The 27900-nt window shown below is 45.6% G+C and overlaps 1 protein-coding gene and 1 long non-coding RNA gene across 2 annotated transcripts; one reads left to right on the top strand and one right to left on the bottom strand.

Moving 5' to 3' along the window:
* Positions 1-21625: 21625 nt before the first annotated feature.
* On the bottom strand, positions 21626-24421 carry LOC146760413 (uncharacterized). Its single transcript, XR_014947704.1, has 3 exons — positions 24356-24421; positions 22803-22877; positions 21626-21894 (listed from the first exon to the last, which is right to left on the bottom strand). It is a non-coding gene; the product is annotated as an uncharacterized LOC146760413 (long non-coding RNA).
* A 246-nt stretch (positions 24422-24667) lies between these two features.
* On the top strand, positions 24668-26600 carry LOC146760412 (inositol 1,4,5-trisphosphate receptor-interacting protein-like 1). The gene has a single exon (XM_085551591.1). It carries the CDS (start codon positions 24813-24815, stop codon positions 26580-26582), a length of 1770 nt encoding a protein of 589 aa, XP_085407717.1. The 5' UTR covers positions 24668-24812; the 3' UTR covers positions 26583-26600.
* The last annotated feature ends 1300 nt before the right edge of the window (positions 26601-27900 follow it).

Below are 27900 nucleotides of genomic sequence, written 5' to 3'. Positions count from 1 at the left end.
AGCTCCAGCTGCAGCTGTGAGAGTGGGGGCAAAGGGGAAGCTGTGTGAGTCTCTGGTACCTGAGTACGGCCAGGAGGATAGGATCTCCTTCTGTAGGGGAGGGATGTGGGGAGATGCTGCAGAAAACAAGCAGCCTCAGGAGTTTCCTATCCTCCCTGCTCTCCATCTGACTCATATGAGGGGAATGTGCCCCTTTCCATAGTCCCCAGCACCCAATTCCCAGACAGAGCTGGCACTGCTTGCTGAGTGTGGCATCAACATTCTGGGAGGTGGTGAGAACACCTGAAGTCATTTTCTGGTTGTTTTCTCAGATACAGTTTGAAAAATCTTCAAGGTTGAAAAAGCCAGTCACAAGTGGCATCCCTCAGGGGTCAGTCCTGGGACTGGTGCTCTTCAACACCTCAATGACAGACGGTGGCATCAAGTGCAACCTCAGCAAGTTTGCAGATGATACCAAGCTGAGTGGTGCCATCGATACATTGGAAGGAAAGGAAGCCATCCAGAAGGACCTGGACAGGCTGGAGAAGTGGGCCTGTGTAAAATTAATGAAGTTCAATAAGGCCAAGTGCAGGGTGCTGCACTTGGGTCAGGGCAGCCCCAGGTATTCATACAAACTGAGGTAAGATCTCCTTGAGAGCAGCCCTGCGGAGAGGGACCTGGGGGTCCCACCAGGAGGTGGATGAGAAGCTGGATATGAGCCATCAGTGTGCACTTGCAGCCCAGAAGGCCAGCTGTATTTTGGGATGCATTATAAAAGGGGTGGCCAGCAGGGAGAGGGAGGTGATTGTCCCCCTTTGCTTGGCACTTGTGAGGCCCCATCTGGAGTGCTGAGTCCAGGCCTGGGGCCCTCAATACAGGAAGGACATGGAGCTCTTGGAGCAGGTCCAGAGGAGGCCACTAAGATAGTCAAAGGGCTGGAGCACCTCTTCTATGAGGAAAGGCTGGGGGAACTGGGCTTGTTTAGCTTAGAGAAGAGAAGGCTCCAGGGAGACCTCATTGCAGTCTTCCAGTACTAGAAGGGAGCACTTAGGAGGGGGAATGCCTGTTTATGAGGATGAATAGGGATAGGGCAAGAGGGAATGTTTTTAAACTAAGACAGGGGAGGTTTAGATTAGAGATTAGGAGAAAGTTTTTCACCTAGAGGGTGGTGATGCACTGGAACAGGTTGCCCATGGAGGTCGTGGATGCCCCATCCCTGGATGTGGCTCTGGGCAGCCTGGTTTAGAGGCTGGCAGCTCTGCATGTGGTGGGGAGATTGAAACTAGATAATCATTATGGTCCTTTCAAACCCAGGCCTTTCTGTGACTTTGTTATTCTACGATTCAGACTCAGCTCACAGTGGATAGATGTTAGTGGGCTTTTGATTAGAACCAATTGCATCATCTGCTGCATTTCGCAACACATAAAATGTGATTAGTTTTCCATGTTGCAGAGGTAAAGCAATGTCAGCCCTCATCTAAACACTAAAGATGGTAAAGGATGTGTTGATAGATTTTATTTCTTAATAGAACCACTGATACGGTTGGTGAAGTTTCAGATCTGAAGAGCTTTTTTTTCTGAAACATTGCCAGTGTTCTTCCAGTGCATTAGGCAGCAAAGCACAGGATCCTGCCTCTGCTGTGAACATTCAGAGCTGCTGTCCTCATAGCACCACAGCCCCAGTGCTGTGCTTCACATGGGCAGCGGTGCTTCTGTCCTGAGGAAGGGCACAGCCAGTGGGGAATCCCAGTCAGTGGTTTCTACAACTGCCTCACAAAGCTGACTCTTCTGCAAGTGTCAATTTGATTAAAAAATATAATAATAATAAAAATCCTTTGTAAGACAGAAACATTTGTGTTCTCTTGCTTTAGAATTGCAAAACAATGCATCCAGGAAGAAGTTCCTTTCACCCTGAGCTGAGCTGCTGATAATGCATCTAAGCCTTAAACATGTAAGGGATTGCTCTGGCTAATTACGTGCTTCATTTTAATTGCAAGCCAGAATGAAAAGTAAAAAGGCCAAAAATACAAAATGTTCCTGTGATTTTCAGAACAGCTCCATAAGCAGAGCTTTGCTGTGCTCTAACATAGGGTGTGCCAAATGAAAACAGCAGCACATTGCACACAGAATGGCAGAGTGGCTGTGGGTGAAGCTCAGGGAGCATCATGGCCCAGGAACCAACACTTACTGCTGCACAGGTGTTAATTCAAGCTTTCGGTTGTGGGTACAGTTAATAATGCATCTAAGAAGATCTGATGTATTACAGACATCGCATAAACTATTACTGAAAACTTGTCCTCCATATTTTCCCAAGGCTCACAATCCACTTTATGAGCCTCCAAGTTGTGTGTTTTTCCCATTCGGGTGTCCCCTTTGTGCTTTATTTATTTTCCCAATTTGTATGCATTTATTCAGTCTGCACTGTATAGCAGTTACTATTTATCACTGCTCCACATGCCATGAACTCTGCTTGGCAGCACTGAGCAGTCTGGAGGCCCCATTTGTCTCATGATTACCTTGAAAGTCCTAAGCCACCACGGCCACTCAGAAAGACACACTATTTTTTTTCCTGCAGGATAAATAAATAATTCAGCAAAATGAAGCATAAACATATTTTTTTTTTTTCCCCTCAAATTTTGCTTAAATAAGAATCAAGAGTTTGGGAAGAATTTTCTCTTTTTTTGGAAAATGTTTCAGTTCTAATCCCCTTCTCATCTGCAATTTCAGGTCACCATTGCCTGCTTCTCCCAGTTCATTTCCATCTTTCCATAATGGAAAAGGGATGAAAAGAAAATGGAAGGAACAGAACACAGAACAAAAATATTGATTGATTTAAGCTTTCTTTTACTAGAAGTGGAAACTCACTGAGGAATCCCTTCCTCCAACTTTCTCTTCCTCTTCTCTTCTCTTCTCTTCTCTTCTCTTCTCTTCTCTTCTCTTCTCTTTTTCTCTTCTCTTCTCTTCTTAGTATTTATCATAGGAATGTGGTGTAGTGGGCATGGTGTGATGGGTTGACAGTTGACTTGATGACCTTAAAGGTCTTTTCCAACCTTAATGATTCTGTGCGTCTATTTTTTATACAACATAATGTCCTGATGATGGCTATCTCAAGCTGGTTCTGCCACTGCCGTCCATCTGGATGAACCCCTGTGTGCTGATGCCCCTTCCCATCATCACCCAATCCCCTGGACCATAACCCATTTCCTCTCTCCCTGACCTCACAGAAGTTACACTAGCTTCACCGAGTGTCACCATCTCTCCATTTCTGCCTTTTTTAGGACAGAAGGGTCTGGCCCAAAGATAGCATGGGTGTCTGTTTTACAGTGTAACTGCCCTGAGTAAAACTGAAAAGAATTATTTCCTTTCATTATGCTGCATTGTCAGGTGGGAATCATCATCTGTTGATTGTCATTTAAGAGCACTTTCTTACAGCTGTCATGAAAGCAGTAAAGGTAGACAGCTAATCAGACAGAAATTGCTAGTGAGCTGTCCTCCATTAGTAAAAGAGCAAAAGAGCATTATAGTTCTGTGTCCTGTCAGAATTAAGGCACTAACTGAACTGAGAAACTGTTCATCATTGCTGAAACAGAAAGACACAAAGATGGCATGATGTTTTCACCCCTGAGTTTTGTGGGATTTAGATATGATGTTTCCTGAGTACTAAGTGCAGTAAGTGTATATAGCCTGAGCCATCCCTGGGGCAAGGCTGCTCTTTCCAGGGCTCTTAGGGTCACACAAGTTACTGGAGCCCAGCTGTGCGCTGTACTTACATGGGCACACCTCATATATAACCAAAACCATGGCATTACCGAGCATTATTGAAATCTTAGGAATCAGATTCATGATAATCCAGATCTCATGGCTGCAGCAGGCGCTCACCTGCTCATTCCCACTACTCATGGGAAAAGGCAGGATGCCCACTGCAGCTACATGTGCAAAAACATTGCTGGGAACCATAAGACTACAGCAAACAAATAACATTATCTCATACACAAGTTGTATTACTTCAATAATACTTGTTGCTGTAGTGGAAATGCTGTAGTGGCCTGAAGCAATGATGGAGCACATGGTGGGAAGGCAGAGCCAACCCAGGGGAGCTCTGACTGAAAGAGGTGGAACTAGGATCCTCCCCTTCCCAGACCTCATTAATGGGCTGGCAGTGGAGGTGAGTATTTCTTGTTGGAGATCGCTGTGTAGTTGAGGCTTTGAAAGAGTAGGCAGATTCTTATCTTTTCTTTTTTTTCTGTGTACACAGCTGCTCTGTTTGAGCATATCTCTGTTACAGCCTACAGTGCTGTTATTACTGCACTTTCTATTGTGTTTCTGTTGTAACACAAACCATGATTTTCTCCTCTAAAGTTGGTACTCACATGGGGAGTGTTCTTCATTTTGAAAGGTGGCAATTAAACTCAGTTTTTAAGTGTAACACTTAATGGACTTTACACAGTTCTGATCGTTGTGATGCAGTTCCCCACAGAAATGTTGCCCATTTCCACATGGTGCTTCCCCCACCCTGTGCTGCTGCTGCCCAGGGATACCCTTGCTACTTGGGATCCCACCCAATCTAATGCCATCCCCTGACCCCATGGACAACACCTGCTCCTGCAAGTTGCAGCTATAAAACCCTTAATTGTTGCTGTTACTTAATTATGTTATATTATAATGTTACCTTAATTGTTACTCTCCTCTCTGCTTAGCTGGTGCTTCGGGATCTGTGTACTTTCTGCTCTCCACTCTTCATTGTCCTGTGCTTTGGGTCTGGGTTCTTCCCTGCGGTCTGTTCGTAGCAAACGGTGCTGCTTGCTCCCAGTGGTGTCCTAGCAGTGTCCTAGCATCACTCCTTCCCCTAGGCTGTGCCCTGTAGCACAGTCAGTGTTTTGCTGTGGGTGAGGTGTGTTGGGAGCTGCAGGAAGCAGCACTGCTGTCTCTTACCTTTACTGATTAAAAAAATAATAATAATAAAAAATGTTCACAGAGATGCCTAATTCCTGCAGCATATTTGGATTTCCTTAAGTTTTTTATAAAGTTCTCACCAAATGTTCTCTGCAAAGTAACAGTGCTGTGGGATGTGTGGAGAGAGCATTTGTTGTCTTTTGTTTCTACGTAATATATTCAGTATATATTGTTCATAGATGTTGGGAAAATTTCAGCTCCAAACATTTTGCTCAGTTGTCTTTTAATCCCAGAAAGAGACTGAAGAGAGCCTTCATCTTTCTGTATTTGTATCCCTGTGGGGCCTCAAGATTCTGGGGAGCACAGTCCCCTGAGCCCCGACACTAATGAGCCCTTCCCCTTTCTCCATTGGCTGAGCTACTCAGGGTTCACATTCTCCTTGATTCACCAGTTTGTTGCTTTGCCCAACTAGAACCATGTTTGTATCCTGTAAAGTCTCGCTCTTGCAAACAAGATTTACTTGCAGGTGCTAAGCTAGCATCTCCTGCCATATATTTACAAGATAAGATTGCTTAACCAGATCCTTGGGGCTGAAATTCTTCTTTTCAGCTTTTTCTATGTCTTGTTTTGAGGGGACCCCATATCCTTCCCAAATTTTATTTTGCAAGGACACTTCATTCTTGTTTCTCCTTCAATAGATAACCTGGAAAACTCAGTACATAGTGGGAACACAAAGCCTGCAGATGATTCAGCCTATGCTGAAAAACTTCCATTGCTAGTGGACTTCATCACTTTCTCTCTTGATACTTAGTTGTGTGAGGTCCTTCTTTCATGCCTTTGGTGTCGGCTTTAAATAATCAGGTATAAAATCACTGATGAAGTTTATACTGCTGAAACAAAAGGCAGAGGTTTATAGTGAACTGTACACAGTGCATAACTAGGTATCTGGTATTTCTGCAAGAAGCAAATGAAATGTCATCACTGCAAATATTTGATACTGAATCAGGTCTTGGAGACAGCAAGAGGCAAATTGAATACTCAGAGTTTGAGGCAGCGCTGTCTGGTTTGGCCTCTGCCCTGCTCTGTGCAGCCATGATCCTGCCAAGCTGGAAAATGTGGTGGTGAACTTCACAAAGGACATAACCAAATGTAATGGAGTTCTTCAGCACAAGGAAGAGGTGTCTATGCAAAAGATAAGGTATGGGAAGAGGGAAGGAAAACAATTGAGAAACATTCTGCACTGCATCTTGCAGCACATGAACAAAGCAGACCAGCAGCAGCACTTCTTGAAGCAGTCTCTGCTGCTTGCCTGGAAATTCACTGTTAGAAATACAGATTGCTCCTCTTCTGGGCAGGGCTGATAAACAATCTCAGTGCGGATTCCTTTTCTCTCATTAGGCCTCGTTCCTTCTGCTATATTATTTATGACTTATCTGAAAGAACAATAATTGCAGGATTGTTCAGTGATTTATGTGTCACGAGTAGTGCACATTTACTGTTTCCTTTGTACTTCCCCTTGCTTCACTGGGAGAGCAAGATGTTTATTGCATTTAAAATGGAAAGGACGCTGTGCAGCAGCACAGCGCATAGAGGCCTGTTGGCTGAGCATGTCCTGATGTCACTCCAGGACAGCAGCCCCCAGCCTTGCAAAACTCATCCGAGCACTGAAACACCTGGTGGGGCAACCCAAGGACTCCTGTGGAACTTTTCTGCAGAGGCAACGGGGGGAGGGGGTGAAGGTTGAGTTGGGGTCCTGTGGCACAAGCGGGGGGACTGGGGGTAGACCTCTGCCTTCCCTGAGCTGCCTTGTTCCTTCTCCTAGACCTTGTAGGGGGTTGGGTCTGGGCAGTGCTGGGGGCTGCCCTTCCTGCCACCTCCCACTGCTTCTCTGTGAGCGTTCTGTGGTGCAGTCCAGAGGTGATCAGCTTAATGAAGGAGATGCGTGTTGCTCTTGGCAGGTACCACTAAGCAGTTACTAGGAACCCAAACCTGCCATTATGGTGGGTCTTTTTATTTGGTTGGTTAGTTTTTTGTTTTGTTTTTAATTTATTTTTATCTCACATCTTTCTCACTGAAAGACTGAGCCTGGGCTGAGAATACGATGATTTCCCTGTGATTAACTGCCTTCAGGCAATGGGACCTCAGCCCCTGGCCTGGTCCTGGCTCCCATTTCCCACCCCTCAAATGACCCTCTGGTTCAGTGCTGATCCCCAACTCCAGTGCAGTCCCTCTCCATTGGTGTTTTCATTTTTTTTTTCTATTTCAGAGACTTCATAAAGATGGACTGAGGCTTTTGTAGCATGACAAAGACAGAAAGAAATGTGGGTAATAGGAAATAGGAGCGTGTGAATGGAGAAAGCTTGATTTCACAAACTTTGAGATAATTAGAGAATGCATGAATAAAGTCTTAGGCCCAGAATGCGGTTTGCAACTAAATTCATTTTTCCTGAAAAAGAGGCAAAATTGGATGACTTTTCTCTGTGTGGCATCATTAATACTTGAATGTTACACAAGTCTGTAAGCATCATCCTCTAATAATGGCTTTTCAATTGCCGTAGCAATGCAACAAACTGCCTGTCACTGAGAAGTGGGTCTCTGACTGTGCTTTCCCATCCCATCAGCTGTGTGTTCTTTCGGCACTGGCTTTGTGCATTCAGCTCCCACAGCCCGTTAGTGTCTGTCACACCCTCCCCACCACCTCGCAGCCCCATCTGTGTGCTGGCAGCACTTACTCCCTTCCACTGTTGTGTAACTGCAGACCTCTGCGTTCAGAGGTGAAGAAGTCACAGAGTCACCCGCACAGAGTGCAATTGGTTTTCATAAATACCATTCATTATGCAAATTCTGTATTTACAGACAGCATTAAGGTAAAGTGAATGTGAGGAGCAGAGTAATAGAAACTGTGCTTTTGACATCAGGCAAGAATATTTGACAGCAATGGATTAGTAAATGAGTACAAAGATGTTTAGAGAATGGTTGCATGGCCCTTTTTGGCTGAGAAGTGCCACAGCCTGAGCAGAGCAGAGTGGCAGTGGGTGGGTGTGCAGGTTCTGCTGAGGAGGGTCTGTCCCCCCCCACTCCACTGCTGAGCTGCAGGATCCAGATCTTCCTTCATCCTTCCGGAGTCACACATGTCAGTACCCACCTCTCACTGGAGCAAATGTATGAACCATTCAACTAATGTCATTGCAAGCATCCTGTAGCTTCATAGTCTAGAATCTTAACCATGGTCTCCATTCTTTAAAGCAAACAAATCTACTGCTCTGGCTGTGCATATTTGTTTTGATTTTGTTTGTCTCCTTATCTGCTCCTTCCTGTGGAGGAATCAAACATACCAATTTACTCAGTGTAAAGGGATCAGCTGGAGCCTTGTAAAAGTGAGGCAAACACTCCATTTCCCTCTCTTCATGGCTGCATTAGGTATGGCTCTGCATCCCATGGCACCTGTACCTCTACACACTGTTGGTGTTAGGGCAGGATGTGATACAGATGTGGTGCAGGTGCTTGGTGGTCAGTGCAGGGGGTCCCACAGAGCCATGTCAGTGGGGTTCTTGTCCTGGCAGCCCCCCAAAGGGCCATCAGTGAAGGAGAGATGTCAGAGCCATCCCTCCCACAAAGAAGTGCCTCCACTCCAGGCCCTCCCCATGGGACACTGCAGCCCTGGCCAGAGCTCTGGGCCAGAATGGGGTGGGGGCCCCGATGCTCCAGTTGTGCCCCAGGGGGCTGCCAGGGCTCTGCTCCCCACTCTCGGAAACCATGTGGAGCTGCCCATAAATCCTGCTATGGCTGCAATGGTGCTGCACCATCACCTTCAAGCCTCTGTGGCCTCGAAGGACCGTGGCTGGTGATTAAAGCTACATAGAAATCTGCTTCCCGTGCTCACGTATTTTTTGCCTGCAATTATAACTTCAGGCCTGACGTATAAATTACTTTTTACTGCTGGAGCAGAAAATGTCTCCATTAATTTTGATATAGTATAAGTGCAGGCAAGGCGGATGTGATTTAAAAAATGTGATTTTGTCTATGAGGTTTAAAACTATAGTGTCACCTCTGGGTTTTATTTAGCAGCACTGAAGTCAGAGTGTGATGGAGGTGAGCATTATCTTTTCCTCTATCAGCGATTGTGCAGCCTATGAGTGCATTCCTTATCAACCTTACCTAATTTTATTTTAGGAATCCAAAAATACCAAACTGAAAGTACCATTAGAAATAACAGTAGTTTTAAAATGAGAGTAGGGTTATTCTCTTCACAGTTACTGACCTTATTTCTTGCTGACACCTGACAAAGGTGGGACTAAGAGAATCTTCTCATCACCTTTGTGGGGGATGTAGGAGTTGAGAGCATATAGAATCTTCCGTCCTTCTGACATTGAAACTGCCTCCAGTTTAATAAAACTATTAGAAGTTACACCAGAAATCATAAAATTTCCCTTCTCCTTTGCGTTATTGACCTGGCTTTATCAATCTCCAGAAGAGGGTTCTGGGCTTTAGCATCTGCCAGGCTCTGCCTCAACCCCCACCACTGTGCAGGATCTGTACCAACATCCGAGGTGACAGTGTTTTTGTATGGAACCATCATGGTCTTTGGTCAGACAGGAAGATGTGAAATGACTGATGACTCAGAAATGTACATGCTCATCATGCAAAATTACCTCGCAGCCACCTGTGTAGGGCACATTTCCTTTTCCCTGGGGCTCTACATGTAATATCCTATTACAAGGAAGCAGTAAGAGAACAGAGCATGCTATCTATAAAATCTCTAAATATAGTTCAGCAATAATGCTGCTGCTTTCTGCAGATTAAAAAATGGACTGTTCAATCTGTAACACTAATACAATCAAGCACAGTCATGAGCAGCATCATTCACACTGACTTGATTAGTGAAAAACAAAGCAGAGTGCTAATGAAGGCTCTGACAGCATTTGTCTCTGTGTTAGGATGGGATGATGTGTCTCTTCTGCAAGGCTGTTTAACTCTTATGGACTTCCTGATCTTAGGAAAATTTTCTTCTCTTTGTTTGAAGAACAGTGGAAAGATGTTATGAGCAGCCCGAAAGACTTCTGCAGATCAAAACATGGAACAGTTTAAGGGAATCCTGTTCTGCTTTATGGTTCTGGAGCAGGGTGGATTTGGGACAGTTTGGGAGGATTGGGTGGGATGGCTGCATGTGTGATCCATGAGCACCCTGGAAACAGCTTGCACTGATAAAACTGGTAAACAAATCCAACTGTGAGAAAAAAAAAATTAAAAAGTTAAAATCATAGAATCATGGAACCACCAAGGCTGGAAAAGATCATCCAGCCCAAACATCCATCCACCACCAATATTTCCCCACCGAACTATGTCCATTAGTGATGCACTACATGTTGCCTCCAGGCAAGGTAACTCCATCACCGTGGCAGTCAATTCCAGTGCCACTCATTCAGAGAATATTTTTTTCCTGACATCCAACCTGAACCTGCCCTGGTGCAACTTGAGGCCAGCCCCTCTTGTCCTATTGCTAGTTATGTGGGAGAAGAGGCCAACCCTCACCTGAATCAACTAAGTTAGTTGATAAATCAATTAAGTCAATTGACAAGATGTACTAGAACATGACAATGAGTAGTTACCCCCAGAAATAATTCACCTGCTGTAACAAGCCCAGCAAAGGAAGTACCTGCTTGGGACTGATGACAAAAAGGACAAGACAGACCTCTCCCCAACCTGCAGAGCACTGCCTGCACAGCTCTGCTGTAGGGCACAGCTCCTTGGGTCGCTCCTGCACAGTGCCATCCCCACTCACTGCTCTGCCCACTCAATGCCAGGATCACACCATGCACCACCACTGTCACAGCAGAGTCAGGCTTCAGGACTGGTTTTGTGGTGAGGAAGCACATCACTGTGATGATGACTCCTTGCACATATGAGTGGCATTTCCCTGTGCATTCAGTGCCTCAAGACATGGCTGTTATCCTTCCCCCGGCTCCCTGAAATGTGTTTGCTCACCTGGCTACAAGAGGTGAGTTCCTTCATGGCTCACAGCTGTTGGCTGCTGAGGGCACAGCACTGCCTCACATCTGACGTGCCTTCCCCTCAGCAGTTTGTGAGCAATAATGTGAGTGCTGTATCAGCCCAGCTGTGTGCTTGACATAAGCAATGAGATACAGGGGGGGCCATGGCTGAGGGTGCAAACTGCGTAACCTTTGTGTGTTTTCCAGAAAAAACAGCTGTCCTGTGCAAGATCTGCACATGTTGCTCACGATGCTCTGAGCTGGAACTGGGCCCTGAGCAGTGCAACGTGGGCATGCCCTGTAACCAGCTGACACTGCCCGGCTCCATGCATGGTGTTTGTCCTGGCAGAGCTCATCTCTAAACTCTCACCAGTGCCTGGTCCTCAGCTGAGGGTGGTTCTGTTTACCCACCTACAAACTTCATCTTAAGCCCAGTCTGAGCACACATCAAGCTGCCAACAGCCCTCACATTGGCTTCGGACTGTTTATTGGACCAGGTGTGATTTTTTTCCCTTTTCTGTAGTATCCACCCAATTTTGTCTGCCCAAAGTCTTGATACTAGTGCAGATCAGGGGCACACTCTTTCCCCGTTGGAGAGGTTTTTGCCTAGATACATACATCAGGATCAGTTCTTTTTGTCCCATCGTGTGTTGTATTTTTCAGTTCTCAGAGAATTTACTATTTCTCCTGGCTTGTTTGAAATATTCAGTTTGTGCTGTTTTCCCTTCACTTGATTGTGCTCCTCTGGTGCTGCCTTTGCTCCATTATCTGTCTGATGCAGAGACACAAGGCACTGGACAGTGGTTTACACATGATCCAGAACTTCCCTCAGCCTTTGAACCCTTCACTCAAATACCCGTCTGCGTTTGTCAGACACCTCCATCGCTCCACTCACATGTGCAGTAATAACAGTCTGGATCCTTTCAAGTATCAAAACTGACTCCCACTGGAAATCAGTCATCAGACAGACAAGAGACAGGCAGGATAGCAGAGAGCTGCCTGCCAACATTTTTTTCTATAAAAGCTCATGGAAGCAGGCAAAATATAAATGACTTGTCAAAGACAGCTTAAGGAGAGATACTGAGAATATAATTATGGCCACACAAATTGCAAAGATTGCTGCTGGGTGCTCAGAGAAGGATGTGTCTGAGGTACATGCTGGGGGTCAGAGCTCTGCTTTGCTCCCATGTCATGCCCACAGTACTATCTTTTCATTTATACATGAATGACTGAAGTCTTTCCTTATTAATATTTTAATTAACATTTATTATATATATGTATATATATATTAATCATCTTTTTCTCCCAATCTTAGGCTATCTTCATAAGGTGTTTGACTACCTATTTCCTTTCCTGTGACTTGCATGAAGAGAGGAAAAAACACGTGGGGATGTCCTCAGAACAGCCACTGCTGGAAAACAGGGCACTGACTTTTCCTCAAAGTACTCCTACACTGGTGACTTCTGCCACCACTAAGTTCGCTGTTGGGAAGCTTAGTGCACTTTGTCCTGTCTTGCTGCAGCGCCTCCCATCTCTTATAGCCATCTCTTGCCTGAGGGACTCAGATCTCTTCCCTTGGCTCTAAATGAGAAACACCAGGAAACAAGTCCTCCTCTGGGGCAGGCCAGGTGAGAGCCAGTGGGTGCCTCCCTGCTGCTAAGTAGTTCAGGACATTGTTCTCCCAGCACAGACCTCCAAACAGTGATAACGTGTGGAAGATAAGGCTGAAGGACTTTGTCAAGGCAAGCTTGGATTACTACATTTTTTCTGAGGGGGAAATAAACCACCACCAACAACAACAATAACAACAACAACAAAGCTCTATGACTGAGAGGACGTAAATGAGCTTCTGCCATGCTGCTGCTCCCTGAGCTGGGGTGCTGTGCAGCACTCTTACATCCATCACCATAATCATGCAACACCTAACCTCCTGCTTAGAAAAGCCACCTGATTACCAGGTGAGGCATTCCAGGTTTTATCTGTTGTAGCTCTCGCCTCCAGTTAGTACTTGTGGGTAACCTCTGCTCCTTCTTCAGGAAGGTGCAGCCAGAGCTGCCCACAGACAATAGTCATGACCCATACTCCTTGTCTCTCATCAGGGTGTCATCAGCACTCTCTATGCCTGCTTTGGAGAAGTGGTTTGCATGTACTTGATAAGAGCCCTATAATCATCCCCAGTGGTGAAACTGGCTCCAGTGGGGATGAGGCAGCTCCTGCAGGTGATGCAAATGAAAGCAATGAGAAGAGGTAAGATGGAAAGGTGTAAACATCTGCTCCAAAGTAATCCCCTCTTCTCTGCTCTCTACATTACCGATGACCCTCCTACCAACCCTGGGGGTGTGTCAGCCAGACAACCACTGGTGTGGGTACATCTGGCAGCCCTGTTGCCCAGCAGAGCAGTGGGGCTTTGCTGGCATCTTCTGTTTGCAAGGCAGGAGCACAAGCTCACCCACTCTTCCCCCTTCTAATCTCTTTCACATCTGTTCTATCGTGGGCTGTGTTGCAACAAGCAGAAGCTACACTTACCTTCGCCTTATGTACCAAAACCTGCCTGTGTGCAGTCACAAAATTCAGCAGTGTGAGGAAATGAGAAAACTGACACCAAAGAAAACCAGTGCAATCACGGAACTTCCCTTTGCTTATCTGGCTGCAAATGTTCCAGCTGGTATGAAGCTTCAGACAGTGACGTGGGCCCAAGATTGTGGTGTTTTTCAGTTTTTCAGTGGTTTTCTTTCTTTTGTTTGGTTGCTTGGTTGTTTTTTTCTTTTTAATTATTATCTTATTAGAGACTCCATGCATTTCAGTTCTCCCTTCTATACACTGACTTCTGCCTGGAGCAGTGTAGGTGTGCCTCATGCAGCTGACAGGGACTCCCTTACACACCTTTGTAGCTGCTCCATCAAGCAATGGGCTCCCTTACCCCATGTTGTTTGCAGTGAAGGACCTACCCTGGGCTGCTGGTGGCTTTTATTCATTTCAAACACTTTAATGACTACAGAAAGTACCAGGTAAAAATTAGGTGACTGCCACCTCCACTAAAGCAGTTTTTTGCATACAAATTAAATGTTGACAAGTGATAATGGCAGGCTTGCTTCTGGACTCAGAGCCAAAGGCAGAAGACTACTGCCTAATTGGGAAAAACAGCAGAAAATGAATTAAATAATAGGGATGAGGAAGATATTTCATTAGCTGATCACATATGCCAAGCAATTCATCTTCAACATTTGTCACTTTTCCAACATGAATTTTAAAAGTACGGTGCTTTATCAAATGTGTGAGGCTCTTCCAGAGTGAGTGGTGACTGACCACTCACAATGAGTTCATTAAAGAAGTTTCACACTAAAAAGAACAAATATTGGTGGAGATTAATTGATTTCCTGTTACCATACATTCAGTCTGAATGATGTAGCTGAGATGCTTTAGTTACATCCACTTCATCTAAGTCAAGTGCAGCCTTCAGTGTGCTATTCATTTAAGTTTTCCATGAGTAATGAGTGTTAGAATAAAGTTAAATACTATAACTGTCCAAGCTGTCATTCCAGCTTTTCCTCAGCTTGCCCTGCATTCTTTGGCTAAGAGCAGATCTTATACCAAGCCACTCTTGCTGGAAAGTACTGAAGGTTCATTCACATTTCTCTGTCCCCTCAGCTTTACCAATTACATTTTCTACATGCACCATGTCATCCTCATTACTTGCACTCACTGGATGATTTCTGATGGCTGAAGAATGAGAGAAAGCTTTACAGATGCTTTCCTCAGAGCACAAGACCTCTCCATCCCCAAGTATAGCAAGTCAGGAAAGGAAGGTAAGAGACCAGCATAGCTGTACTGGGACCTGCTTGTCAAACTGGAAAACAAGAAGAAAATGCACAGGCAGTAAAAACTGGGAGAGGTCCTGTATGAGGAGTATGAGGATGCTTGTGTAGGGATGTAGTCAGAAAAGCCAAGGCCCAGCTTGAACTAAACTTGATGAGAAGAACAAGAAAGTCTTCTACAGGTACCTCAATAAGAAAAGGAAAGTCCACAAGGGTGTACCACCCCCCCCCCCCGCCTCCCCCCTCTCCCCCTCCTCCCCCCTCCCCCCCCCCCCAAGTAGTGAGTGACACAGGCAAGCTGGTAACAACAGGCAAGGAGAAGGCTGAGGTGCAGTGAAATGGCATGTAAATTCAGGTCCAATATAGCAGTGAGCTATCTGTATGGGAGAGGAGCGTGCTCTTGCAGTGCTTCTCTATTCTCCTTGCAGCTGGATCTGAAATGTGCTGCTTGCAGCTTGCATTCACATCTGTCTGCTGTGGTTCTGTGCCTCTCTGTGTCTGCACTTTGCACTCTTGGTAGGGATGGCCTTTGGGCTGTTCTGTTACGTTTTCATTTGAAGAGAGAAGTGAAAATGTTTAATCTCAGAGATCCAGCCCTCAGGGAGCGCGCAAAAGGGCAAGAGTTTGAGCAGCATGTCTTCCCATCCCACATAGCCATGTGCCAGTCTGAAAGAACACAGACACAGCAAGCAGTGCAGCTCCAGTGACCCTTCTGCGTGGCTGTCCCAGGGTCCTTTCTCCTTTGGTTTCTGATCCCAAGAACTTTACACAGCATGCCTGGCATGAATCTGATATCTTAAAGATTATTAGGGACCCTTCAGTCACCAGCTCAGTTCTTAACTCTGGGTTACATCATCTGAAGGGGGAAAGTTCTCCATTGTAAGCTCTGGTATCTAAAGGCCAGTTTGGAGGGGAGGCAACACAGCCTGCATCTCTGGTACAAACTAATTTTGTTTTGGATTTTAGTGTGCAGGATTGTAAATATTTTAATTGCATTAAATTTCTCCTTTAATGAACAAACAGCTATATAATTACAGGAGCATATTCACATCTCTGCTGTAATGGTTGTTTAAGCATTTTAATTCTGCACTATGTTTGCAGGGTTGGACTCCTCTCTGAGAAAGTAATTTTGGGTGCAGAACAGTTCACAAGCCCTTACCTTAGGAGTGTATTTTCCCTTTAATTTACCCAGGAATATTGTGAAAGTTTGGGTATGTGCCCAAAGCCAAGCTTTGTCTTTCTGTCCTTTGATTACCTTGTCTGCACCTCCCTAAAGCCCAGAAGCCTCTGCAGATGGTCAAAAGCAAATTTCCAGCCTTCCACAGAAGGCCTGTGGCTGTAAGTTCCCTGCTATTCCTTGGTAGATCACATTATTTGGTTTTATAAACACTGAAGTAGAAAGCACTCAGATGCTGCACTTAGCAGCGCTGGTGTCTGGCACAAGATGGGCTGTATGATTTTGTACTGACACACACACCCACTACCACTTCCACTCAATGCAACTTCCTTGTGTCTCACCAAGTAACAGCCTGTTCTTGTCCAGTAATGTCTTCATCTTCCTTTTCTCCTGCTGCCCTTCCAGCAGTGACCATTACACATAGCTTTGCCTATGAGGGTCTGCTGCATCTTCAGTCCTGCAGTGTGCTACAAACTGCACTTTGTTAAGAATGGTCTCAGGATGTGCATCCTTTCATGCCAAAATCAGTTTTATAGTTTTCTTTTGTTGTTTCTTTAAATACTACATATGATTTCTTTAGATACAATATTAGCCTAATTAATGAGTGTGAGAAGAGAAACATTTATCCAGTGCCCCTTACTACCATAACATACACCTTTCAGCAGTTTTAACATTCTTGGCACAACACATATGGAGCTGGAAGGAATCAGTGGCCTGAGAGCAACTCACATCATATTGCTCCATAGGTTTGCATATAGAGCAGTGAAACAAAAACACAGGAGCTAAAGCACTGAGGTATTTTTTTCCTGGGCTTGATAGCTTAAAAAATGAATGAATAAATCACCGCATTGTTGAATGAAATGATGCAAGTATTGTGCCATCTGGCTCAGCAAGGAAGTTACTCACAACAAGTGTTTTAAAGTGAAAATTGCAGTGACTGTCCACAAGCAGTAGCAGTAGACAGTTTCAGAAACAGTTTGTATCTTTAGTTATAAAAAAGATGTTAGCCCTTCATCCTACTGAAAATGTCAGACATGTATGTGTTGAATTTCTTGTTCTGTGAATCTAATGTGACCTACCAGGCTGTCACGGACTGAAGCTTGTACAGATGGAATCCCTTGCTGTCAGGCCCAGTTATTGTCAAGTCCACCAAAAAACCATGCTGGTCATTCTCTTGTACTTCTTCCAAAACACAGGAATTCCCAGTTTCCTCAGGTCCTGCCCAAAGCACCTGGCACAGTTTAACTGCGATGGGCTTTGCCCAGTGCCAGGGGATCTTGTAGGCACGAGGAGCAGATGGATGTTGAAACTGGAAGGGACAAAGGAAATAGCCCCTGGTATCCTGTTAGCACACTGGAGTAACCATTTATACTGTCAAATACTGCTGAGATTTAGTAAGTGCTTCAATAAGCAAATGATGGGAGGCACCTGTTAATTCTTCTTCTAAAGCAGAATTATTTTCCTTCTGACTTGGGAAACAGACATATGAGCCCAACTTTTCCCTCATAACTGTCAGTTTCATCAGATTCATTTTGGAATAACAGATCTAGCTGAAATCAGAAATAGAAAGCACCAGCCATATTTCAGACAGTGGATCCTATGTTAATTCTTTGTTGTTGCTTTGTTTTTTATTTTTGAAAAACAGAAGTTAATTTACTTATTTGGCTTTTAGATTCACAGTCGATATAACAGAAGATGGATAGGAGATTAAGTGTGGATTCCAAGGGGAGTTTTTCAGAGATTTTCATATAAGCAGTTTCTGTGGCTAATGGAGTTACTAACAGTACATTTAGGACTTGGTTAGTGTAGGCATTATAAAAAATCGAAGTGTGAAAGTTGAGCAGAGACCATAGGGCAAATGGGAATTAACTTGCTCAGGTAGACAGTTGTAAGATGAAAATTCAAGGCAGTAGCTGGATCTAAACACATTCAGGCAATGACAGAGTGCAGAGGTGAGTACGGAAATAGGGAGATGTAAATAGCTGATGGCATAAACAGTGCCAAGCTTGATTATTAGTTGAGAAATACATGGAAGAGATGGGCTGGCAGGGAATCAATTGCCCATTCATTCCTTATGCTGATGAGCTGATTACTCAGTGGGCTTTTGTGAGAGGAATCCATCGCTCTCCACTGTGCTGTGTTTTTGGGGAATCAAACTAACTGGGAACAGCTGGGACAAAGTTTTCAAGTGTTTGGTCATTGGTATAAAACAGATGAAAGTCAGTCTGTATTGCTTGTCAAGTAATTTTCCAGCTGGTGGAAGTATGAATTATGATAGGAAAGGCAAATAGGATCAGTTATAGGATTATATTTAGAATAAGAGGGATTAATGCATGTAATTTTGATGCAAAATAATGAACCAGACAAATGTGAGGAGCAAAGGGGGAATGGCAGAGGAGCAGTGAAAGCAAACCAAGATCATAGAGGGTACATACAGATGTGGCCGAGTAGATGGAAGGGAGGAAAGTAGATGAGAAATTTACTGAGGGTCATAACAAAATGAGACTTTTACAAGAGGTGGTGAAGTCCTGTGCTCCAGTTTTGGCTTCTATTGACTCCATGTGAAGATGAAGGCAGTGAAATGTCTCTGATAGGCACAGCAGGTCTCCCATTGGCATGAGGGGTTCCCTTGTTGTGAGGGAAAGGTTTGGGATCAAAGAGTTTGCCTGCCTGAATTCTTTTGAACTCATCTGTTGCCTGTAGCCTTGCCAAATTAGGCAACACCATGGTTAGCCTGTGCAGGCAGTTCTACCCCACTGTCAGAAGCTTCTTATGAATGAGATCAGAGACAAAAATTTCAGTAGGTCTTCTCACAACAAAGTGGGAACCCTAAACAGAGCCTATAGCACTGGGGAGGCAAGAATTCTGGCTCATGTGAGGGCTGAGCCCCATAATTTGCCAGACTGGACATACTGTAACTCTAAACCCATTTCCAGATTAATTACACAAAATCTGCAAACCACTGTAAAATCATTTTCATCTGCAGAAAATATATTATGGTATTTCCTCTTCTTCTCAGATTCAGTGAAAGCAAATTTTCACATTCTCCTCTGAACAGACATTGCCAGGAAAACACTTTTGAATGTGATGTGTGTTATTCTCCCATAATTCAATCCTGTACTCTGAATGCCACAAGTGTCTCTGTTATTTTGTCTTTCATTAGGCTGCGAACTCAGATCAGGAACAGTGTCTCCCCATGCACTTGCAAAGTACCAGGAAAACCAATGACTGTGTGCTGTGAATGATGAATGTGAAGCTCACTTGACCGCAGACAGTGTAGGCCAAGGGCAGTTCTAAAAAACAACTGCCTGATGAAATACTTGTGTTTCTTTGTGACGCTGAGTTCAAAATGCTGTATAAGAACCAACAGCTTGAAAGAAAATAAATATTTCTATTCTTCATTTGCTTCAGGTTTAGGAGAGGGTGACCCAAGACTTCAATTAGGGTTACATCTATTCCAGAGTGAAGAACGAGCAAAGCAAATAAGCAGGCAGGCCTGGGAACAGACTTCTCAGAATGATGCAAAGATGATACACAAAAAACTTACAGGAACAATGTGTCCTAAGACACCTTCTATTTCTATGAATGTAGATCAAGTATAATAATGTGAGATTTTTAAATGAGTTAGTCTGATGGAGACCTTTATATTGCACATCTTTACTTCCATATTCCTTGCTCTCGGATTTCTGGTTATATACTGCTGGTTAAATGCTGCTAGCATTCTTCTTCTTGATATTTCTCTGGCTTGAATAACTTCTGCCATTACAGAATCAGTCTTGTCTGGAATAGAGGAGTCCTATTTCTATGATTTCACTATGTGTCTTTATGAAAGAAACATGTACCAGTCTTCAATTTGTTTTTGTTTCAATCTATATAGGACTTTCAGGACCCATTCCCAGATACAAATATTTGAGATTTTCAGTTCTGAATATCCTGTCTCAAAATACCCTGCAATATTAACTTAAAATTCCGTGCTTCAGTAGGAAGCCTCATAAATACCTGAATTAACTGAATACTTATAGAAAGCTGATACATGCAAAACTCATCCTATGAATTACACAAATGTTACCTAAAAGTGATCCTCACATGGTGCTTTCCCAGATTTTTACATGTATGTTACCAGTGCATCCAATGATGTGATTTACGTTGGAATGGTTTTATTGGTCAGTTTTTGCAACTTTGGTCTTTTTTCTTGATCAAAGAATTTCCATTCTTCTCCACTAGAAAACAGACACATGAAGACTGCTTCAGTGTCCTAAAGATGTATTGAATCGAGCTAACACAGTATTTTCTGGGTAAACTAAGCACGTGAAAAGTGATCTTGCTTTTTTATTTAAAATTAGACAAATGCTCATGAGCTCTGGGTCTGCTTCCAAGTTGAAGAGAAGTAGTTTTATTGATTTTAGTGCTCTCGATAAATTAGGAACGTGCTGAGAAAAATGCTCCACTCCCATGAGTTTGGAATTTATTTTCAAACTGAAGGGAATGTTTGCTGTGTTTACTGTGGTATTCAGGCACTGGGTTCCTTTCATCTTTCTCAAGATGCAGCTATATACAACTAGAGGATGCAAAGACTGTGAAGCATTTGTTGCTTTGTTTGTTTTGTTTTTGCATATACTGAAGGTTTTATTTCATCACCCACTTTCATGGAAGAATAATTCAGAATTAGTTCAAAGTAAAGGAGGCCTGAACTCCTTCCTTCCTCTAGCTCAGCAGAAACCAACATTTTTGGAAGATTTGCAGAGGAAGGAGCGCAATGAAAAATGATCCCACTGAGTCTGGAGTCCAACCTGTCATTGATGCAATCCACACAAAAAATCAAAGCCAACCTTCCAGAGACATTCTTTGACTGAGATGAGCACCACATGCAGATTGAGGAGCAGACCTCGGTGATTACATTGCTCTGGTTGTGATAAAAGAAGGCAGCACTGGGAGGGATTCCCTCTGCTGGTCCTGGGGGGCCACAGTGATTCTTAGAAGGTCATCCTGCCTCTCTGGTCTGGGCTTGAGAGTGAAGGAGAGCAGTGTTGTGTAGATGAGCAAATCTATCTCATTTACCATTTCATGTTTTGAGAATGAATGAAAACAACTGAAAATCTGTCTCCACAACATTCTCATATAAATTATTTATATCAGGATTGTTTTCAGCCCATAGAGACTGCAAAGCAGTAAAGGTTCATCCGATCCCACAGGGATGGGCTGGCTGCTCTGATGGGGCACTGCCTGGGCTCAGCTCCATGCTCCCCCAGCAGCCCGTGCAGGCAGGCAGCAGCCAGTGCCTGCAGTCCATGCAGCCCCAGCACAGCACAGCCGGCGCACAGAAGGCTCAGCAGGTGCCGTTTCCCCCTCCTCCTCCTCCCAGCTCAGCACCCCGCAGTTGTCTCCACCAACTCTCCCGTGCAGCGTTAATGTGAGGGAAAACTGTGGCATCACCATGGTGCAACTCTGACTTCCCCTCATCCCTGATCAGTTCTCAGACAGGTGTCAAAAGAAACATGATTTCAGGAAAAAAGGGCATTAAGATGTCAGTATAGAGACAAACTCAACTTAGACTGTGAGCACATCTGTATATTCTTGATTATCTTTTTAAGAAAACTAAAAGAAATATTCCTGAGTGCTCCACTGGAAATAGTCAGCAAATAAGATTCAGTGTTCATGGAAGAAACCTCTATTATCTCTGAAACAAGTTAGCATAGCACGGGCAGTCAGCAGCCAGTGCTGCATTTACACACTTAGAATGAGAAAAGGAAAACCTGAAATTTCACACAGCATTGAAAAGAAAACTATTTTTGATATCTTAAGGCAGATGCTGGGTCGTGGTCTGATGTGTTGTGGTTCAGAAATAAAATAGGTCTTTAAAAGGAACAACAGCTCTCTTTTCTCTGGAGGAGAAGTTCAGTGAATCCTTTCAATTTCCAAAGGCGTAGAGGTCAGACTGCCCCGTGCCCTCACTGTGTGCTTTCTGCATGAGGCTGAGATGACTTGTGTGATCTCATAGGCATGGGCTGCTTTAAAGACTGCTTTATGCAGTACATTCTGCCTGGAAAAGCAAACTTACTTTTAGTATTCCTTCACACATGATTTTGCACAGACGGCTTCCCAGGGAGTTGAACTCAGCCTGCACTGTGAATGGTTTGAAAAATGTCTATTATTTAAAAGTTTCATTGTTAGAACTAAACCCGAACTGTTAAGAAGGAGCCTCAGCCACAACCAAGAACAAGTTCAAACTCAACAAAAAGAATTGCTGGCCATCTCTCCCGTTCTTGTCTTTTAAAGCTACAATAACAACAGAAAAACAATAAAACACTTTCCAAGCTTGGGAGCACTTTAGCATCAGTCTTGCTGACAGGAGCACCTTCCTCAATTATATTTTCATCATCAGAGAAACTATGAGCCCACTGTAACTGGATAAAAGCCCTTCAAAATGAGAGCTTCCTTCAGTGTCTCACTCCCAATCAGAGGTGCTTCCACGTGGCAGCCTCCAGACCTCACAGTTTATAACAACACAATGACACTTAATGACATTTCTCATCGCATTTCTGTCTCACATGGGGAGTGCACCACTGGAGGGGATGCACTAGGCCATGTGTGAACTGACTGGAGAAGAACTGGAAATACGTCATCACTGTTTTGTTTAGAAAAGTACTGACAAAAAATCACAGGTTTTTTGTGACTTCATAGAAAGATTTCTTTCAAAAATATGAAGTAAGACCTGCATAAAAACTTGAACAAGATAAGCATGATTTTCAGGTTAGTGAAAATCAAGCACATTAATAGACAGCTCCTGGTTTCTGCATACAGAGCTGATTTTCTCTCCGTTGTCTCACTTGAGGGAAATTGAGCAATAAATGATGGGAACCAGTGGAGAGCATCCTCCTTCCAGGGCTGCAAACTACATTTGTCTCAGTTGTGCACACAGTCTGCATTCACACTGTGGTGAGTGCTCACCTGTGAGTGTGCAGTTCAAGTGCTTGTCCGGATTTATTTCTTGGTTGTTAATGAGTATTCAGTTTAGTTGTTTACCTGAAATGCAAAAAGTAGAGATTGGAAGTTTATTGTCATGTGCAAAATTATTGAGGGTGCACTGGATAGATGCATAATGCAAGGGGCTTTGACTGGTTTGCCTACAGAGGAACCCACATTGGTGATTCTCTGAGCAGCAGCAGCAAAGCCTCACATGTGGAGGCTGACCAGATTGCAGAAGGGGAACAGGATACAAACAGTTTGAGGAGCTGCTTCACTGACATTTCCAACACTGTTTTGGTAAAGGCCTTCGCTAAGCACAGTGACCTGAGATAAGCACAGAGTCAAGTTTAACATGCCTGAGAGGAGGATCTGGAGAGGAGGATGTCAGAAGTGCTCCAGTGTTACCATGATGACTGGCTTCCCACTTGCCCCCCATTGTAGTTGCACTGCTTGGCACTGGAAGGCACCAGCCTGGAGCTCCGGCTGCAAGGCTCCGCCAAATGCAGGAAACAACAGACACCCAGAGACTGGTGAAGTACAGAAATCTGAATGCTGAATTCAGATTCAGGAAAGAATAGGTCCTGTTTCACTGGGTTACACAGCTTCTGTTGGTTAATAATATTTATTGATATCCTTGTTACCGGAAACAGAGAAGAAGAGCGATTATCTTCTGTGGAGAAACCTACACTAGGGAACCTGCTGTAGCAGGGGATTTGGTCTAGGGGATCTCGTGAGGTTCAAATGACTTCCAACCCTGTTGATCTGGGATCTCCCCTGGCTTCAGGAGGTGACTCTGGCCTTACCTCCCAGAAGTCAATACAGCCATGGCTGGGAGCCTTGTGCTGCAGGCAGCAAGGTATGCAGGTGAAGCACAGCTGGTCTGACAGCTGCCATCACGCTCCTGTCCTACAGGGCTGTCTCCTTACCTACCAGACCACTCTGTGCCTGCAGGGCTGCCTTGGTTCAACACCCACAGGCTCCCAGCCAAGCCTTTCTCTGTTGGCCTTTGAGAAATATTCCTGCCTCGTGCACATGTGATTTTGCAACATGGGGTAGACAGCAGTTGCTCCTGCTGTTTTCTCTACAGCATAAGCTCACCCAAAGGAGCCAGAGCCCATGCAGCTGAAGAGGCTGCTGCACATGTGGGCATCCTAATCATCATTGTTAGAGCCCCTTTGAGCTGCTTGGATCGAGCCATCTGGCCTTTTGCTCAGAGGACGTTCAGACCACCGGTGGCTGAGGGAGCAATCAGCAAAGGGCTGTGTGATGTCAGGTGCTGAGACTTTGACATGACCGGCACTGATCTTCAGCTTTGTTCCCTCTGTGGCATTTCAGCACTAAAATGAGTTTCTGCATATGCTGCAAATTCTTATGTTTCCTCAGGAGCAGTAGTTTTGATTTTCCATTTCTGTCCAAATGATTTTCCAGGGACAGTGTGTTTGGAACATAACCTGTGGGGTGGCACATGAGGAGCACAGCATCCATGGGAAATACCACCCCATTTTATTTTAAAGAAAGGCCCGGGCAGCTCCCACCTGCTTAGTAAAGAGCGTCCCCAGGAGCTCTGTCCAGAGATATGCCTCCAAATTGAGGCAGTGCCGTGGCTCAGTGGCCATGTGCCCACCCTGGGCAGCTGAGAAGGGTGGAGTCGGGCAGCCCATTTGTGACATCAGCAGGAATGCATTGCATCACAATGCAGGGGATGGGTTTAGGGCCACAGGCAGGCAGCGCTGCTGCATTTTTGACCTGGGCCAATGGTGAGTGCAGCAGCAGGGGAAGGTCGGGCTGGACGAGGGATGTGGTGCAAACACTGGCCCCTGTGGGAGCACCACGGGCAGTGCTTGGAACTGTCCCTGCCAGCGCTGGCCTCGGTCCCTGCTGCCACCCAGCTCCCTCGTACCCACTGCTCCTACCTGAGCACAGGGCCATGCGGCTCCTGGCCCCGCTCCCTCCCAGCCCCACTGAGCCCCTCTCTCCCATCTCTTGCAGATCATGGCTTTGGTGTTTGTTCTCGCATTGTTGGTGCGGGCGCTAAGTGTCAGTGTCAATACTGATGTGCTCATGCTCGAGAACGTGCAGCGGCGTGAGGTTGATCTGCAAAAGCACATGATACCTCCGCAGCACGAGATTGAGCAGAGGAATGAGCAGCAGAGCTGGGTGGACATGTCATCTCTGCTCTTTGCTCTGCTGCAGCACTGGAAGATCTGTTTCAGTATGGGACTGATTCTGTTGCTCTTTTGGAACATGGTGCAGTCCCTAAAAATGAAAAAGCGTGATGAAAGCAGCAGTGAAAATGACAGCTCCAGTGGCAAGGAGGAGGCATCGGGAGTGAAGGAAGAGGAAGAGGAAGAGGTGGAAAAGGAGGAACAGGAGGAACATCAGGAGGAACAGGTGGAACAGCAGGTGCAGGAGGAAGAGGAACAGGTGGAACAGGAGGAACAGCAGGTGCAGGAGGAACAGGAACGGGTGCAGGAGGAACAGGTGGAACAGGAGGAACAGCAGGTGCAGGAGGAGCAGGTGGAACAGGGCGGACAGCAGGAGCAGGTAGAACAGCAGGAGCAGGTGGAATTGGTGGAAAAGGAGGAACAGGAAGAAGAGGAGGATGACGAGGAAGAAGACTTCAAAGATTCAGCACTGACAAAATTTCTCACAAGGCGTGCCCTGGAAAAGGTGGAAGGAAGGGCCACCAGGTGCCCTATAGTGGAGGAGCTGATGAACGAGCTCGTGCAGACCTTCAGATTCATCTGGTCCAACAGCTTCTTCCCGGTGCTGCAGCCTGCCATTGGGGTGGGCAGTGCCTTTGAAGGCTGGAGTCCCCAGGAGTGGGACAATGTGTACTGCCTGCTCGTGCCCATAGAGCCTCCCCCCGGGCACACCTTCCTCCTGGAGCTGGGAGATGAAGGGCACGGGCTGGCAAGGAACTCCCGCGTCCGCGTGGAGCTTCAGTGCATGTGCCAAAGGGAGAAGCAGCTGGGGAATGTGCTGTGCTTCCTCCACCACCATGAGGAAGAGCTGAGCCAAAATCAGGACCCCAGCCTGCTACAGACTCTCTGCACTGACTCCTACCTGGATGTGGAGAGAACTGTCACCTGGTTCACCGTACAGGTGGCAGCAATCTGGAAGACCACCCACCACGCGCACGCCTACAGCCTGAAGGTGCTGCCTTCCAGACGCTCCTGCAAGCTCCAGCTGACAGAAGCCTACAGCGGGGAAAAAGTCCTCGTCGAGCTGCTGTTCGGGGTGCAGCAAGAATACTCGGACATCTACCTGACCAGCCAGAACACAGACGCCGGCTTTACGCCCAGCACAACATGGCCACAGAGCTGTGCTGTGGCAGAAAAGAAGTTCTTCCAGCACACGGCCAGGAGTACCGGACAGGACAGCTCCCACCTGCACTGCCTGACGTTGCTTGCCAGCATCTTAGTGGGCATGGGCTTTTCCACCTATGTCATCAAGACTCTTGTCCTCCACACTTTGGTCATCATCCCTTTGAAGAAGTGGCGCAGGAAGTATTTCCTGAATCGGATGGAGAATCTCCTGCGGTACCTGCGCTTCTGCCTGGATGAGAAATGCCTGAACCACTTCTTCCTTGGCAGCAAGTCGGTGCACAGCACGATTGTCCTGCCGCAGTCCTTCCGATCCGCCAAGCCGCTCAACCTCTTCCAGCACCTGGAGGAGGACCCGGACGCCCACTCCATAGCGCTGCGTGAGTTCAGGGAGCTGAGAGATCGCTACATCAGACTGCTGCTGTTCGGACGCTGAGAGAGACCTTTGTCCGAACCCTTCTCTTGTTTTGGCTGCAAGCTCACATCCTGTGAGCAATAAGACTCTGAGACCTATTTAGGAGGCCAGAGGTGGCTGTTTCCTTGTGGCAGTCAGTGTCACGTTGGAGAGAGCTTACCAGTGGAAGATCCGGCCTGTGACCAAATGACTCCATCTTGGTATGGGAGATCTGGGGATGGAACCATTGTATCTTGTGAAGGCAAGATGCAAACAGATGCTTCCCTGCTCCCTCTGACGACCATCTCTACTGAAGATCAACATCTGAACTACGAGTCATGCTGGAAACCCAGTGGTGACTAATTCTCTCTTGCTTTCTACAAAGACTCTTTGCTTTTATTTCCTATCTCTTTTCTATCACCCGACTTCCCTTCCCCATTTCCCTAAACAACAACAACTTTTAATAAACTCTTATAAACTATATATCCTGTTGTGTCTCAATCTCGCCGTCGTGTGTACGTATATTGAAAGAATATAGAGGCCACTAAGATGGTCAGGGTGCTGGAGCAGCTCTCCTGTGAGAAATGGTTGAGGGTACTGGGCTTGTTTAGCTTAGAGAAGGCTCTGGGGAGATCTCGTTGTGGCCTTGCAGTACTTGAAGGGAGCGTATACAGAGGAGGAATTGCTGTGTCACGGTGTTATCTAGATCAATCTATGTCTGTGACGGGGAGGGGCAGTAGGCTCCTGTTCCCCCTGGCTCCCAGCGTATAGGAAGGGAAAATAAGAAAGGGGTAGGGAGATGGGAGCTGGACTCAAGGAAACAAACAGAGAAGTGGCAACGATCTAAGGAGGAAAACTTATTATTTTACTAATTACAATCTAATGGAAATTGAGGCTAATAAGCCAAGTAAAATAAAAGGGAAAGAGAGAGAGAGGTTTTCCGAAGACCGAGAAGCCTACTTTGAAACTGAAGGTGCCACGGCTTGGAAGCACACCCAGACTCGCTACCAGGCAGTTTGAGAGAGAGACAGCATCACTTCCGTGATGTGTTTCCCTCTCTGACTGTGAGACCCTCTGGGACATGTACTTGTTCTCTGTGCTCTATATGATGTTATGATGTGGAATACCAATAGAAAAATGTACAAAACCATGACATTGTGAGGGTGGGCAGTGATAGGACAAGGGGGAATGGCTTTAAATTCAGACAGGGAAAGTTTAGGTTGGATCTTAGGAGGAAGTTTTTCACTCAGAGGCTGGTGACGCACTGGAACGGGTTGCCCAAGGAGGCTGTGGATGCCCCATCCCTGCAGGCATTCAAGGCCAGGCTGGATGTGGCTCTGGGCAGCCTGGGCTGCTGGTT

The sequence above is a fragment of the Coturnix japonica genome, chromosome 6, assembly GCF_054131305.1.
Source record: "Coturnix japonica strain WE chromosome 6, WE-NBRP24, whole genome shotgun sequence".
In the NCBI taxonomy this organism is placed as follows: domain Eukaryota; kingdom Metazoa; phylum Chordata; class Aves; order Galliformes; family Phasianidae; genus Coturnix; species Coturnix japonica.
The sequence above is the reverse complement of the archived record's forward strand: the minus strand, read 5'-3'. Positions and strand labels throughout refer to the sequence as shown.